The sequence below is a fragment of the Schistocerca piceifrons genome, chromosome 4, assembly GCF_021461385.2.
Source record: "Schistocerca piceifrons isolate TAMUIC-IGC-003096 chromosome 4, iqSchPice1.1, whole genome shotgun sequence".
Lineage (NCBI taxonomy): Eukaryota > Metazoa > Arthropoda > Insecta > Orthoptera > Acrididae > Schistocerca > Schistocerca piceifrons.
The window spans coordinates 495,610,741-495,628,252 of NC_060141.1; the positions used below are offsets into that span (position 1 = coordinate 495,610,741).

Here is a 17,512-nt window from a genome sequence, read left to right on the forward strand (position 1 = left end):
CATTCGTCGTAGCGTTGTACCAACATTTCAATGCCATCGTCATAGAGGGTAACAACCTGTGCTTTCCGCCACTTCTCTACGCTGGTCCTTAGTTCGTCGTTTGTGTCAAAATGTTATCTTAATAGCCAGCGGTTCATATGACCAGAGATGATTATCAGAGGGCGCCAAGTCCGGGCTGTATGGTTCAAATGGCTCTGAGCACTATGGGACTTAACTTCTAAGGTCATCAGTCCCCTAGAACTTAGAACTACTTAAACCTAACTAACCTAAGAACATCACACACATCCATGCCCGAGTCAGGATTCGAACCTGCGACCGTAGCGGTCGCGCGGTTCCGGACTGTTGCGCCTAGAACCGCTCGGCCACCCCGGCCGGCCGGCTGTATGGTGGGTGATCCAACACTTCCCATCGTAAACGCTGCAGGGGCGTCATCATTGCCCCTGCAGTGTGCGACTGAGAACTGTCATGAAGGAGGAAACGCATGAGAGGTACGTTATGTGGGGTTGCATAATATAAGACGAAACCTCGCAGCCGGCACCCTTACTTCGCGGGAGACACTATTGTTCTAGGTATCTTCATTTGAGCACTGTGTGCTCCCTAACTGAAAAGGGCGACGTGATGTGATGGACAGGCGTACTAGAGACAGTGCCCAATACAACTGTGCAAAGCTTCATGGGATTTTCACTGTAGTTCCTATTTCGCGGCCTGTCGGACCTTACTTTCTGAATGACCCTCGTAAAATCATTATACAAGTCCGCCACCATTATCATTAGCCAATTTAAACGTCCTTCTTGATCGCTATTGTATCTTTATTTCAAAAACATAGCTTTTTAAATGTGATTCTGATGATGGCTGTATTTGTAAAATAAAGACATAATAGCGATCAAGACGGATAATTACCTAGAAAACGTGGTTAATCTGTGTATGTTGCAGACAGGATTGACAGGTCCAAAAATAGAAAAGCCTCGTGGCTGACCATGAACTTTAGATAGAAATAGAGTCTGTTCGGTATTTTCAACCGTTAATAATAAACAGTTACAGTCAGGTTTTGTAAAACCAACCTTAAATGTACTTAAACTAAAAAAAGCCTTATAATTTGGCAGTTATCATTGTCACTCTTCTTAATTGCTCAGTCTTCTTCTCAAGGTAATCTTATGTCACGATAAAAGTTCTTCTTTAAACAGAATAAACAATTGATTATTCTTGTAGGACGAAAATGAAAAGATATTCAAGAACCAGTCATTTCAATCAGACTTATAAAGAAATAATAATAATCTGTAGTTAAATATTAATATTTCTCATTTAAACCGAAATAATTTCGTGTAACTCTTGATAAATTACACAAAAGCAACATCATACTTTTGATTGTGTCATTTTGCAGTTTATTGCGTTCCTTTGTCCTTTGGGCGTTTACGAAAGAGAACACCGTTTCGACATCAACATTCTGGCCTTTAACAGCAAAGTAATTTTCTGCCAGTTTTAGTGATCCCGAATAAAATTCTTCATTATCTTGTGATCTTAAATAAGTTGTGCATTTTTCATGTGCAAAGCCTTTTAAGTTGTGCATTTTTCATGTGCAAAGCCTTTTAAAGGCAGAGTCGTCTTTTTTGTTGCATGCCACTTCGTGATACTTTGCAATTGGTCAAAGAATTTAGTGTCATCCAACTTTCCGCTTTTTCTGGACAAAATATCTATAGTTTTTTATGCTTGTTCCCAGGTTGTAAAACTAGCTAATGGCACTGAGAGTGCCTAATTATGTGCTAAGTACACATACCCCATATTTTAAGTAGTCTGTTTTGTGCAATTATGTACATATTACTCATGTTAGCTCGAAATTCTTCCCCTGCTTGATCTGGCATCGACTGATTGGTACATTCTACTTTGCCTCGCTCACTCCGACCTCAGTGTGGTTCTGACGTGTGTTCGAGACTTTTGGTCTACAAAGAAAAACATAGGACACAGACATAACAATAGCATACCCCTGCGGTATATGTCCTTATTCCTCGCTATACTTATTTCTAGCGCTCACGCCATTACCCTGAAGCGGATGTTGGCTAGATGTTCTCTGCTTCATTGCTAAAAAGCCCGAAACAAGGCGCACAGGCTGGAATTTTATATAGGCCTCTTTTTCCGGGCACGATCCTAAAAAGTCTCACATGTCCGATTAGATCCGGGCACCTGACAACCCTAGTTGCAGAAGTGGGGATCACGTTGATATTTATTTACTTTATTGCAGTGTCAGGATGCTTCGAGTGTCACTCACGCCATAAAAGTTAGGAACTCACATCAGGACTTCTGATTGGGCGGTAGGTGTGAAGTTCCTCGGCTATCAAAAATGGGGAACATACAGTGAGATCACAAAAGATATGGGATACCACATAACATCGTGTCGGACCTCCTTTTTCCCGGCGTAATGCAACTACTCGACGCCGCATAGACTCAGCAAGTCATTGGAAGTCCCCTGCAGAAATATTGAACCATGCTGCCTCTATAGCCGTCCGTAATTGCGAAACTGTGTCCGGTGCTGGATTTTGTGTGCTAACTGATCTGTCGATTACGTCCCATAAATGTTCTGTGGGACTCATGTCGGGCGATCTGGGTGGCCAAATCATTCGCTCGAATTCACCAGATTGTTCCTCAAACCAATCGCGAAAAATTGTGGCACGGTGACGTACTGCATTGACATCCACAAAAATTCCATGGTTATTTGGGAATAAGTAGACTAAAATAACCATCTCCAGTCAATAATCGGATGAGTTACAACAGAATACCCAGTCCATTCTGTGTAAAAAACATAGCCCACACCATTATGGAGCCGCTATCAGTTTGCAGAGTGCCTTGTTGACAACTTGGGTCCATGGTTTCGTGGGGTTTGCACCACATTCGAACCCTACCATCAGCTCTTACGAAGCGAAATCGGGAATTATCTGATCAGTCGGCGGTTTTCCATTAATCTAGGTTCCAACCGATATGGTCACAAGCCCAGGAGAGGTGGTGCAGGCTATGTCGTCCTGTTAGGAAATGCACTGGCGTCGATCGTCTACTGTCATATCAAACAATGCCAAATTTCGCCGCACTGTCCTAACGGATATGTTCGTCGTGCGTCCCACGTTGATTTCTGCGGTTATTTCACGCAATATTGCTTGTCTGTTAGCACTGACAACTCTATGCAAACCCCGCTGCTCTCGGTCGTTAAGTGAAGGCCGTCAGCCACTGCGCTGTCCGTTGTGAGAGGTAATGCCCGAAATTTGGTATTCTCGGCACACTCTTGAGGCTGTGGATCTCGAATACTGAATTCCCTAACGATATCCGAAATGCGACTGGGTCCAACTACCATTCCGCGTTGATAGCCTGTTGACTTCCGTAGTGCGGCCATAATCTCGTCGGGGACCTGTTCACATGAATCACCCGAGTACAAATGACGTCCCCATAACTTACATAGACGTGACAAAGTCAAGGGATATCGATATGTACATATACAGATGGTGGTAACCTCGCGTAAACAAAGAATATAAGGGCAGCGCTCTGCCCTTACATTCCTTGTTTACGCGAGGCTACCACCATCTGTATATGTACATATCGATATCCCTTGACTTTGTCACGTCTATGTAAGTTATTCAGCAGAATTCCTACAACCGCTGTGGACGGGGTCGTGATGGCTTCTTTGACTCTGGACAGCGGTGCCCTCCACAGCAAAATACTCGTAGCGCCAGACGGCAGCGCAGAGGCGAGGCCAATGGTGCTCCGAACCTGGGACCTCGGCAAATAGTGTGACTGAAAAGTGGAAACGGGAAGGAACAACCACAGATATACCAAAACCAGGTAGGCCTCATTTACTGAAGGACAGGGGCCGTCGAGCAATGGGGACGGTAGTTGTAAAAAACTCATGAAATCGCCGGAAAGACTCAATCGTGAGTTCCAAAGCGCTAGCAGCAGTCTGGCTAAAACCTTGAATATGTGTAGGGATTAAAAAATAATGGAATAAAATGGTCGACCTGCTCCTCATAAGCCACACGTTTCTGGAGCGACGCTTGAGATAGTGTATACACCGATACACTGGACAGGGGATGACTGGACCGAGTGATTTGCAGTGATGAATCACACTATCCTCACAAGCCACACGTTTCTGAAGCGACGCTTGAGATAGTGTGTACACCGATACACTGAACAGGGGATGACTGGACCGAGTGATTTGGATTGATGAATCACACTATATCCTGCGGCAATTCGATGGACTGGTTCGGGTTTGACGAATGCCTGGTGAAAGTTACCTGCCATCATGTATAGTGCACACAGTGGAGTAAGGAGGAGGTGGTGATTCTCGTGGTTATGGAGTGGTCTCCTTACTGTGCTTAACAAAACGCCGATTACGGAAGGATATGAACACATTTTGGACCGTTGTGTTCTGCGAACAGATCGGAGAGGACAACTACAGGGTTATTACAAATGATTGAAGCGATTTCACAGCTCTACAATAACTTTATTGTTTGAGATATTTTCACAATGCTTCGCACACACATACAAAATCTCAAAAAGTTTTTTTAGGCATTCACAAATGTTCGATATGTGCCCCTTTAGTGATTCGGCAGACATCAAGCCGATAATCAAGTTCCTCCCACACTCGGCGCAGCATGTCCCAATCAATGAGTTCGAAAGCATCGTTGATGCGAGCTCGCAGTTCTGGCACGTTTCTTGGTAGAGGAGGTTTAAACACTGAATCTTTCACTCAACCCCACAGAAAGAAATCGCATGGGGTTGAGTCGGGAGAGCGTGGAGGCCATGACATGAATTGCTGATCATGATCTACACCACGACCGATCCATCGGTTTTCCAATCTCCTGTTTAAGAAATGCCGAACATCATGATGGAAGTGCGGTGAAGCACCATCCTTTTGGAAGATGAAGTCGGCGCTGTCGGTCTCTAGTTGTGGCATGAGCCAATTTTCCAGCATGTCCAGATACACGTGTCCTGTAACGTTTTTTTCGCAGAAGAAAAAGGGGCCGTAAACTTTAAACCGTGAGATTGCACAAAACACTTTAACTTTTGGTGAATTGCGAATTTGCTGCACGAATGCGTGAGGATTCTCTACCGCCCAGATTCGTACAGTGTCTGTTTACTTCACCATTAAGAAAAAAGTTGCTTCATCACTGAAAACAAGTTTCGCACTGAACGCATCCTCTTCCATGAGCTGTTGCAACCGCGCCGAAAATTCAAAGCGTTTGACTTTGTCATCGGGTGTCAGGGCTTGTAGCAATCGTAAACGGTAAGGCTTCTGCTTTAGCCTTTTCCGTAAGATTTTCCAAACCGTCGGCTGTGGTACGTTTAGCTCCCTGCTTGCTTTATTCGTCAACTTCCGCGGGCTACGCGAGAAACTTGCCCGCACGCGTTCAACCGTTTCTTTGCTCACTGCAGGCCGACACGTTGATTTCCCCTTACAGAGGCATCCAGAAGCTTTAAACTGCGCATACCATCGCCGAATGGAGTTAGTAGTTGGTGGATGTTTGTTGAACTTCGTCCTTAAGTGTCGTTGCACTGTTATGACTGACTATGTGAGTGCATTTCAAGCACGACATACGCTTTCTCGGCTCCTGTCGCCATTTTGTCTCACTGCGCTCTCGAGCGCTCTGGCGGCAGAAACCTGAAGTGCGGCTTCAGCCGAACAAAACTTTATGAGTTTTTCTACGCATCTGTAGTGTGTCATGACCATATGTCAATGAATGGAGCTACAGTGAATTTATGAAATCGCTTCAATCATTTGTAATAGCCCTGTATTTGTAGCAGCATGACAACACGCCCTGTGATAAAGCAGAATTTACGAGACAATAGTTTGTCGGTAGTAATATTTCTGAAATGAACTAGCCTGCCTGGAGTCCCAACCGGAACCCAATGGAACACCTCTGGGGTGAGTTAGAACTCGATTTCGCTCCAGAACACAGCGTGCATCACTACACTCTTTGGTTTCAGTCTTGAGCAACAATGGGCTTCCATTCTTCCATAGAAATTCAGTCACCTCAGTGAAAGTGTCCCCAGCAGAGTTCAAGCCGCCATAAAGGCGAAGGGCGGACGCATTCCATAGTAATTTCCAGTAACAGGTACCCAAATATGTTTGATCAGATGGTGAATTTAAAGGAGTGTCGGTGTAAAAAGGTATGATAGTCTTGTAGTACATGTCAATAAATTGCTGACAAGTGGTTCACGATTTTTGAGCCGGCCGAAGTGGCCGCGCGGTTCTGGCACTGCAGTCTGGAACCGCGAGACCACTACGGTCGCAGGTTCGAATGCTGCCTCGGGCATGGATGTGTGTGCTGTCCTTAGGTTAGTTAGGTTTAACTGGTTCTAAGTTCTAGGGGACTGATGACCTCAGCAGTTGAGTCCCATAGTGCTCAGAGCCATTTGAACCATTTGGTTCACGATTTATTGAACACGCCGCAATAATGTAACGAGATTTGCCTTATCCTGTCAACTCTCGTAGACCTTACTCTGCGTCTTGGCTGACACTACTGGAAAATTGTTTGATGCAACGGCCTTTTCATTAACTCATTGTTATTTTTTTAAGAAATAATTTGGTTTCAAATTATGGTAGGATATATAAGCCGTTAATAAAACATATCAGGCGGCTATTTTGAAGGCGAAAGCTGTGGATAACGGAGCCGTACTTAGCCCTTTCTTATGATGTTGCCTCGTCTGAGACTGCCCTTTGATTTTTCTCTTTGTGTAAGTGATTATTATTATAGAACGCTGGCTTTGAGGTTGTGAACATTACGGCGCTTCAGAAATGGCGTCAACCCTTTGATGGAAGTGGTGTCCTTTGACGGGCGCATCATTTACGAAAAAAGGGGTAGATCACTCAATGCATTAATGCTGAGAGCAAGCCGAGATGCTCAAGGCTAGACAGATCACTTGCCATCGCAGCGATAGACTCGCCATGAGGTCTCTTTTAGCGTCAGGAAACACATGTGTGCCCGTGTGTTTCCACTGTATGATTTTCTTTGTATCGTGGAGATGAAACGACGTGTTGTCGGCGTCTCTCACTTAGCTTACAGAATTTCTCTATCAATTTACCATGCATCAGGGATAACCGGAAACGATCTCCATGCCGCTAATGTAAATGTAACTTCATGGTCGTAGAAATCTGAATTCTCACCTAATTAATTAGGCGAATGGGCGGTTTGACACTTACCGATAACAATTTCAGGAATATGGCAAAACAACTGCCTTGATCAGTAAGTCCAATTCAGTTATCAGATAACCGTTTTGAGAGGATAAATCGTGATTCTGTATCGTATCCGTTTCCCTGTTGGTCGTATTCCGAAATGGAGAAGCTTTTACTTTTGTGCTAAAGCAATAGAAAATAACACCATAGAGAACGAAAATTTATGTCACGCCCAGAGGTACCCTCAGGTAACTTAATGGTGTAGGTGAATACTCGCAAAAAAACAGGGATAATGGGTCTTAACCCTGTCTGGCACATTTCTTTATTAATCATGCAGTTTCATTACATTGTGATTTTAGCATTTTCTGAGTATACATTACTAATATAATTTTTTATCATTGCATTTTATTCGATTCTTCTTCACCAGTTCTACACATTTGATGCCAGTGAATTTACTTTAATTAACATTTAGGATTTGCAGTATCCCTTTCTTCTTCTTTCTAGATAAGAGTCCTTTCTTCAAGTTATGAAACATCCTATATATTGTGTCTGACCATCAACTACCAGAGTCCTTGATTATGAAAGTATGCACCTCCAAGGTTTCAGCATAAGACTACGCGTCAACAAGACGATCAAGCGAAAAAAAGCTTTCCAAGATATAAACATTCCTTGCAGGTGTTTAATGCGGCTTTCCTTTGTGATGGGACTGACATTAATATGACATTATAGATTCTACCATAAGCACAAGTCTCAAAAATGCGTTGTCGGGGTGAGTGATTACAGACGCTATCCTTCCTCGCAATTTGTCCAAAACATTTGACGATGTGAGCAAGTTAAGGCAGAAGAAAAATAAATCAGATTTGATGATTATGAATTCTGTTGAACAAGTTCAAAGTGCCGTCAATGCGAACAAGAGGTGACCGAGACGTGTAACCAATGGCATCCCATACCATCACGCCCGGTGACACGCCAGTATGACGATGACGAATACACACTTCCAATGTGCGTTCACCGCGATGTCGCCAAACACGGAGGCGACCATCATGATGCTGTAAACAGAACCTGGATTCATCCGAAAAACTGACATTTTGCCATTCGTGCACCCAGGTTCGTCGTTGAGTACACCATCACAGGCGCTCCTGTCTGTGATGCAGCGTCAACGGTAACCGCAGCCATGGTCTCCGAGCTGATAGTCCACGCTGCTGCAAACGTCGTCGAACTGTTCGTGCAGATGGTTGTTGTCTTGCAAACGTCCCCATCTGTTGACTCAGGGATCGAGACGTGGCTGCACGATCCGTTACAGCCATGCGGATAAGATGCCTGTCATCTCGACTGCTAGTGATACGAGGCCGTTGGGATCCAGCGCGGCGTTCCGTATTTCCCTCCTGAACCCACCGATTCCATACTCGGCTAACAGTCATTGGATCTCGACCAAGGTGAGCAGCAATGTTACAATACGATGAACCGCAATCACGATAGGCTACAATCCGACCTTTATCAAAGTCTGAAACGTGATGGTACGCATTTCTCCTCCTTATACGAGGCATCACAACAACGTTTCACCAGGCAACGCCGGTCAACTGCTATTTGTATATGAGAAATCGGTTGGAAACTTTCTTCATCTCAGCACATTGTAGGTGTCGCCACCGACGCCAACCTTGTGTGAATGCTCTGGAAAGCTAATCAGTTCCATATCACAGCATCTTCTTCATGTTGATTAAATTTCGCGTCTGTAGCACGTGATCGTCGTGGTGTAGCAGTTTTAATGGCCAGTAGTGTAGTTAATGCGGCGTACGGTCTGTGAATTGCATTATTTGTTGGAGCTTCTGTTTAGTACCGGGCACCACACTTCGCTCTAACACTGGACACATTCATCGAATTCAAGAACACGCGCCTGCTTTCCCTGTACTCTATCGTTTATGAACAGTCGCGGCTAGTGGTTTCCACATGTGTCAAACTCTCTTGTGCCTGAGGGTCCTAATGTTTTCCTTCGCTTCAATTATTCCCAAAAACTACCTGTTTTTAAAAGCTCTAATCAATACCAAACGTTGCGAGAACCGTCAAAATTTGTCTCAAGAAACAAAAAAAAACCTGCAAGTGACACACTCTATGAAGAAAACGGCGTTAGCAAACAAGAAAATTTTAAGCAACTTGCAAGGTGGCATTAGTTACATGCTTTGCTCCTGAAGAAGCGTTATATAAACGGTTAAGGAAACAACTCGAGCAGCCCTCTTAGATGGTTTGCAGATGATGCCGTCGTCCAGTAAAGTCATCAGAATGTCAAAAAGACACAAACTGATTTAGACAGATTATCTGCATGGTACAAAATATGGCAATTGACAGTGAACAATTAAAAGTATGAGGTATTCCACATGGGTGGTAGAAAAAATCCGTTAGATTTCTGTTACACGATAAATTACAAAAATCTGTTGGTTCAACCAAATATCTAGATATTACAACTGCAAACAATTTAAACTAGAAGCATGACACAGGAAATATTGTGGGAAAAGCAAACCAACGACTGCCGGTTATTGACAAAATGTGGTCTCGCGGTTCTAGGCGCGCAGTCCGGAACCGCGCGACTGCTACGATCGCAGGTTCGAATCCTGCCTCGGGCATGGATGTGTGTGATGTCCTTAGGTTAATTAGGTTTAAGTAGTTCTAAGTTCTAGGGGACTGATGACCACAGCTGTTAAGTCCCATAGTGCTCAGAGCCATTTGAACCATTTTTTGACAAAATAGTCAGAAGGTGCAACAAACCTACTAAATAGACTATCTGCATTAGTCTTGTCCATCCTATTCTAGAATATGGCTGCGCGGTATGGAATCCTTACCAGATTACATTCAGATTACATTGACGGGGACATCTAAAAATGAAATGTTTACAGAAGAACAGCTCGTTTCGTGTTATCTCGAATGAGAATGTGTCACGGATATGATAAGCGAGTGGAGGTGCAGTCGTTAAAGCGAAGGCGTTTTTCCTTTGCCGTGAAATCTTTTACGGAAAGCCGGCTAGTGCGGCCGAGTGGTTCTAGGCTCTTCAGCCTGGAACCGCGCGACCGCTACGGTCGGAGGTTCGAATCCTGCCCCGGGCATGGATGTGTGTGATGTCCTTAGGTTAGTTAGGTTTAAGTGGTTCTAAGTTCTAGGGGACTTAGGACCTCAGATGTTAAGTCTCATAGTGCTTAGAGCCATTTGAACCATTTTTTTAAGGAAATTTCAGTCACTTTCTCGAGGATGAGTTTTTCACTCTGCGTTGTTATGAAACTTTCTGGCAGATTAAAACTGTGTACTGAACAGGAACTCGAACCCAGGAGTTCTGGCTTCCGCGGGTAAGCGCTCCACCCGGCTGTGGCTAAGCCATGTCTCCACAGTATCCTTCCTTGCAGGAGTAATAGCCCCCCAAGCTGCACAGTAGAAATTCTGTGAAGTTTGGAAGGTAGGAGATGAGTTGCTGACGGAAGTAGAGCTATGAGGACGGGCCGTGAGTTGTGTTCGTATAGCTCAGTTAGAGCCGGCACGGTAGATCGGCCTGTTCGGTCAGAGGGTTATCTGTCCTGTGTAATAAAAAAACAGAGTGAACAGATCAACGATGAACTTGAAAGGGTATCATGGGACGTCCCCCCTGAACAAACAATAACGACCAAAATGAGATCAACAAAAAAGAAAAAAAATTGGTAGAACACTTGCCTGTGAAAGTTCCGTCCTGGCACACGGTTTTAATCTGTCAGGAAGTTTCACTGACTTTCTCCTCCCACAGCGAAAATACACTGCCCGAAAAAAAAGTAATACACCTGGAATGAGGACGTCGAGTTTGATCCGATGACGGCATATGCCACGTGGGGATAATAGGTGTACTGATAATGGTTTCAACGTCATCCACCATCAGATACAGCTGCCAGAGCGCCTTTTGTGTCTGTCGTTTAATAGGGAATGCTCACAGCCTGAAGGCCCAGTGTGGTGCAAACGTGTGAAGCAGCGGGCAACTATATCACGCAGACGCACTCGTGCTTCCTACAGCCAAGTGAGCGAGTTTGAAATGGGTCAGATTGTGGCTTCACGAGTGGGAGGATCGTCTTTTCGAAGAATCGTCACACAAGTTAGACATGCTTTATCAGTTGTGCAAGGATGTTGGTGTCAGTGGTCACGTGAACATTCTCACACCAATAGATGAGGTTCTCGACTTCCACGCAGTACTGACGCCTACCAGGATCGTCGTATTGTAAGGCAGCAGTGGCAGTTTGTACAGCTACAACAGCTCAGATCTGTGAGCCCGGGCTTGTCAACACGAACTGTTGCGAACCGGTTATTTGCAGAGGGACTACAGCCACGCACACCTCTAAAAAAAATGGTTCAAATGGCTCTGAGCACTATGGGACTAAACATCTTAGGTCATCAGTCCCCTGTAACTTAGAACTACTTAAACCTAACCAACCTAAGGACATCACACACATCCATGCCCGAGGGAGGATTCGAACCTGCGACCGTAGCGGTCGTGCGGTTCCAGACTGAAGCGCCTAGAACTGCTCGGCCACACCGGCCGGCCGCACACATCTAGCTCGTCTTCCACTCACGCCACAGCATCGACGTGCAGGGCTCTACTGGTGACGTCAGCTGACCACTTGGAAGATGGAATAGCGTGCCTTGGTCTTCAGCGATGAAAGCAGTTTCTGCCTGCATGCAAGTGATGGTCGTTCGTGCGTATGACGTAGACCTGGTGAGCGCCATCTCTTAGAGTCCATTCGTCCAAGACACAGTGACCCTACCCAAAGCCTTATGGTCTGGGGTGAAATAATGTACAGCTCTCGTTCACCTTTGGTGTGTCTGGAGGGAACGCTAACCAACGCTCGGTACGTGCAGAATGTTGATAGATCCGTTCTTTTACCGTTCTTGGAACAAGAAGGTGATGTGTTATTCCAACAGGATAATGCTCGCCCATTCGCTGCGCATAAAATTCAACTGCTCTGCAAGACGTGAAGCAACTTCTCTAGCCAGCACAGTATCCGGACTTGTCTCCAGTCGACTCTTACAAATCTACGTGAACAGGTCGATCAGGCGTGGCATATAACGTACACCAGGACAGTATTCGCCATCTCTACGATCGAATAGGCTACACCATGTACTAATATGGGTATTTTAGCATGGGTCAATATCTGGTACCTCAGAACCGCTTGTGCTGTTCAAAAACGATTCAAATGGCTGTAAACACTATGGGACTTAACATCTGAGGTCATTAGTCCCCTAGACTTAGGACTACTTGAACCTAACCTAAGGACATCACACTCATCCATACCCGAGGCAGGATTCGAACCTGCGACCGTAACAGCAGCGCGGTTCCGGACTGCAGCGCCTAGGATCGCTCGGCCACAGCGGCCGGCACGCTTGTGCTATTGATCTGTAAAAGTAATCATTTCATCTACTCCATATGCACTGTTCACCCTCAGGAGAGACAGCCTTAACGAAACACTGTCCGTGTGGGCGAGGGGGTTTGTGTGATCCAATGAAGCGGAGGGCTATGCCGGCGGTGGTGTAACTACCAGCAGGGCCTCCCAAGCCGGAGAGGTCTCCATAGAGGATCCAGACAAAGTGTGTCTCACAACGTCCCGTCTAGTGTCTTGTCCTGTCCTGTCCTATCCTATTCTGTTCTGTCCCATCCTATACACTCCCTTCCTTTCCTTTTCCTCCCTGTGATTGTGTGGCAGCAGACACAGTCCCATAATGTGGACAGCGGAAGATCGTTGGAAACCAGGAAACGTTAACGCACATAGGCCTTACAGCGAAGGGATGGATGGAATTCTGTAGTCGTGGTGAAGACAAGCTGTCTAAGGGGTAAGGCCCTGAAATAAAACCTTGGCAGGTGCCAAGGCCATGAGGTGGCAGCCCCACCAGGACACTCGGGGGCTGTGGGCTGATAACCCGCACTACCAAAAAACACATATCACAGAAACTAAAAGTAGGAACCATATGCACTGTTGCAACAACGAATCTTGAGTGAATTGGAAACATCTAAAAGACGTCACTAATTTTTTTCCGGCAGCGTATTTTGTTGTCTCCCATCTACAAAGAGAGAAACAGAGAAATAATTATCGTGATAAAATAAGATAAACCAGATCTCTTGTTGGTCCCATAGGAACGTATTACCTAAAAATCTTACGGTATTATCTAACTAGACGTTAATTTTCCACACTTGCTGTTCGAGAGTAGAACAGCAGAGAAGTAGTCTGAACGTGGTTCTGTGCACCCTCTGCCAAATATTTCAACTAAATTGTAGAGCAGTCGGATATTGTAGATGTATCTGTAGACAGTGGGGATGACGGGCAGCATTGAAACGGGCCCTTCCGGCGGCGCTGATGTTGCAGAGCAAGGCTCGCTGACGATCGTCCGCCGCAGCAGCGGCAAAGGAGGCGGCGGTGGTAACAGCAGCGGCGGGGGCGCCAGCGGCGGCAGCGGCAACGGCGCCAAGGCGGGCCCGCTCGCCAGGGGCGCGACCGCTGTCGCTGACGACGACGCCCTCGACGCCGTCGACCTGTCCACCGATAACCTGCCTGCCGTCGACACGCCGGACGCCTGCGATAAGGCTGCCCTCAGGTAAGCCCTGGCATTCGTTCTCGCTTGAGATGCTCGCGACGTCGCGAGAAAAAGGCGACGGTGCTGCTATCTCTGAACATCGCCCAAAACAACTGTACAATCAATCATGAAGCTGTCAGGCGAACTCCAGACCGATAAAAATTGTCTAAATGGTTCTCGAGCGGCGTCAAATAGTTAAAAACGAACGAGCTTTCGGCCGATTGCTCCTTGTCCATTGTCAAATGGTGACTGTCTTATGGTTGCTGTTGCTGCTGTCCTTAAATATCACCTAGAGATCCTATTTAACAGGCTGAATCGTCCGCCATGTTTTCCTCGACTCTGAGGATTCGGCAATGTTTATTTTGTGGGTGGTTAACCTATTCACGCAACATTTACAATATTCCTTATAAAATATTTGATTTTGCATGTATGAAGTGTACCGAACAGCAATTAATGTGTATAGAGATACTTAGAATGCCCTTTTCATATAACAGAAAAACTGAAATGTAATGTTACACAGCTACAGAAATGAAAGCACAGAACTTGCGCGGTACTTTATAAATATTAAATATAATGAGTTAAGAACTCGGTCCAATGTCTTCAAGTATAGGCGTTATGCAGTAACAACCTGTGTCCATTTATTAGTTTTTGCAAGTATATAGGTTATGCTACTTGTGAAGATACCCTCACAATGACTAACTCGCTATAAAAATATCTTAAATATCATTCATCCTACGATACCTACATAAGAAATCTTGTTAAGTATTATTCAGTATTGATGATAAAAACGTGTAAACACGTCACAATAAATATTCCCCTCCACTTTGCCAGTTGCGAAAACAGATTCAGACTGGCGGATGAAACGCAGTTTTATAGAACTGGTTTCGTGTTTATAATTACTTTGCTGAACATGAGCTTACAATAAACCATTGAGCGCCAGATACTAGTTCCCAGTTGTTTCTTCATTCGGAGTCACATGAAAATCTAAACAAGCCAAAACCATTTTTGCGATTATTAGAGCAGCTTCAATACAGTTAATCAGAAATCCCCATTCCCATTCTGACGCATTTGTAAACATGTACGAATATCTATACTTTGGGGAAAACATGCGGACAGTTCAACTCAGGTTGTAGGGGTCTCACTAGCACCTATTACGTCGTTGGTTTCCAGTAAGGCGACATATAAGGTACCGTTTTCGTTGTAAGACCGCAGCGGCCACTTCAACCTTTCTATGGCTAGGTCCCAAGCTGTGCTTAGCTGCAAATTGCCGTGTTTAATGAAGATGTTCGTAGAATTTTTTATCTCGATCGCTTCGGTTATAGCCCCACCACAAAAATTTTTTGTTATCTCGTCGAATGCAACTTGCAATGATGATGTAAGTCTCAGGCTACGGTATTCTTAAAAAATACTCATAAAAATTAACATTTTGGTTTCTAGTGGACCCGAAGATAGCGTTTGAAACAAATTTCTTTAATAATATGGCTGTGGCGGTTTTTTTCATTTGTTTATATCATCAACTTCTGTCCCACGTTCGCGAGAACGATGGACTTTCACAAGGTGAACCCTAAAGTGTCGTCACCTTACATGACCTAGGAGCACTCGGCCGAAAGCTTGTGGCTTTTTAAGAAACTGATGCAGCTGGAAGCTCGAGAACACTTTATCAGTATATACCGCCGAGAAATCGCACATTTGTACTCTGCTTCTGGATTTGCTTCCATTGCGGCAATAGTTCCGAGAACTTTTAAAGACAATGCCAACATAATGAAGTTATTTTAAGTATTATTTGTCTATGTTGTTGTTGTGGTCTTCAGTCCTGAGACTGGTTTGATGCAGCTCTCCATGCTACTCTATCCTGTGCAAGCTTTTTCATCTCCCAGTACCTACTGCAACCTACATCCTTCTGAATCTGCTTAGTGTATTCATCTCTTGGTCTCCCTCTACGATTTTTACCCTCCACGCTGCCCTCCAATACTAAATTGGTGATCCCTTGATGCCTCAGAACATGTCCTACCAACCGATCCCTTCTTCTGGTCAAGTTGTGCCACAAACTTCTCTTCTCCCCAATCCTATTCAATACTTCCTCATTAGTTATGTGATCTACCCATCTAATCTTCAGCATTCTTCTGTAGCACCACATTTCGAAAGCTTCTATTCTCTTCTTGTCCAAACTATTTATCGTCCATGTTTCACTTCCATACATGGCTACACTCCATACGAATACTTTCAGAAATGACTTCCTGACACTTAAATCTATACTGGATGTTAACAAATTTCTCTTCTTCAGAAACGCTTTCCTTGCCATTGCCAGCCTACATTTTATATCCTCTCTACTTCGACCATCATCAGTTATTTTGCTCCCCAAATAGCAAAACTCCTTTACTACTTTAAGTGCCTCGTTTCCTAATCTAATTCCCTCAGCATCACCCGACTTAATTAGACTACATTCCATTATCCTTGTTTTGCTTTTGTTGATGTTCATCTTATATCCTCCTTTCAAGACACTGTCCATTCCATTCAACTGCTCTTCCAAGTCCTTTGCTGTCTCTGACAGAATTACAATGTCATCGGCGAACCTCAAAGTTTTTATTTCTTCTCCATGAATTTTAATACCTACTCCGAATTTTTCTTTTGTTTCCTTTACTGCTTGCTCAATATACAGATTGAACAACATCGGGGAGAGGCTACAACCCTGTCTTACTCCCTTCCCAACCACTGCTTCCCTTTCATGTCCCTCGACTCTTATAACTGCCATCTGGTTTCTGTACAAATTGTAAATAGCCTTTCGCTCCCTGTATTTTACCCCTGCCACCTTTAGAATTTGAAAGAGAGTATTCCAGTCAACATTGTCAAAAGCTTTCTCTAAGTCTACAAATGCTAGAAACGTAGGTTTGCCTTTCCTTAATCTTTCTTCTAAGATAAGTCGTAAGGTCAGTATTGCCTCACGTGTTCCAGTGTTTCTACGGAATCCAAACTGATCTTCCCCGAGGTTGGCTTCTACTAGTTTTTCCATTCGTCTGTAAAGAATTCGTGTTAGTATTTTGCAGCTGTGACTTATTAAGCTGATAGTTCGGTAATTTTCACATCTGTCAACACCTGCTTTCTTTGGGATTGGAATTATTATATTCTTCTTGAAGTCTGTGGGTATTTCGCCTGTTTCATACATCTTGCTCACCAGATGGTAGAGTTTTGTCAGGACTGGCTCTCCCACGGCCGTCAGTAGTTCCAATGGAATATTGTCTACTCCGGGGGCCTTGTTTCGACTCAGGTCTTTCAGTGCTCTGTCAAACTCTTCACGCAGTATCATATCTCCCATTTCATCTTCATCTACATCCTCTTCCATTTCCATAATATTGTCCTCAAGTACATCGCCCTTGTATAGACCCTCTATATACTCCTTCCACCTTTCTGCTTTCCCTTCTTTGCTTAGAACTGGGTTTCCATCTGAGGTCTTGATATTCATACAAGTCGTTCTCTTATCTCCAAAGGTCTCTTTAATTTTCCTGTAGGCGGTATCTATCTTACCCCTAGTGAGATAGGCCTCTACATCCTTACATTTGTCCTCTAGCCATCCCTGCTTAGCCATTTTGCACTTCCTGTCGATCTCATTTTTGAGACGTTTGTATTCCTTTTTGCCTGTTTCACTTACTGCATTTTTATATTTTCTCCTTTCATCAATTAAATTCAATATTTCTTCTGTTACCCAAGGATTTCTACTAGCCCTCGTCTTTTTACCTACTTGATCCTCTGCTGCCTTCACTACTTCATCCCTCAAAGCTACCCATTCTTCTTCTA

General features: G+C 44.5%; 1 protein-coding gene across 1 annotated transcript in view; it reads left to right on the forward strand.

Annotated features, from left to right (window-relative positions):
* The first annotated feature begins 13,463 nt into the window (after positions 1-13,463).
* The window catches only part of LOC124795944 (calcium/calmodulin-dependent 3',5'-cyclic nucleotide phosphodiesterase 1-like), a 346,486-nt gene continuing 342,437 nt past the window's right edge, over positions 13,464-17,512 (forward strand). Inside the window, exon 1 of the mRNA XM_047260024.1 lies at positions 13,464-13,741. Within this exon, the coding sequence (XP_047115980.1) occupies positions 13,464-13,741 (278 nt within the window). The remainder of the gene's footprint in view (positions 13,742-17,512) is intronic.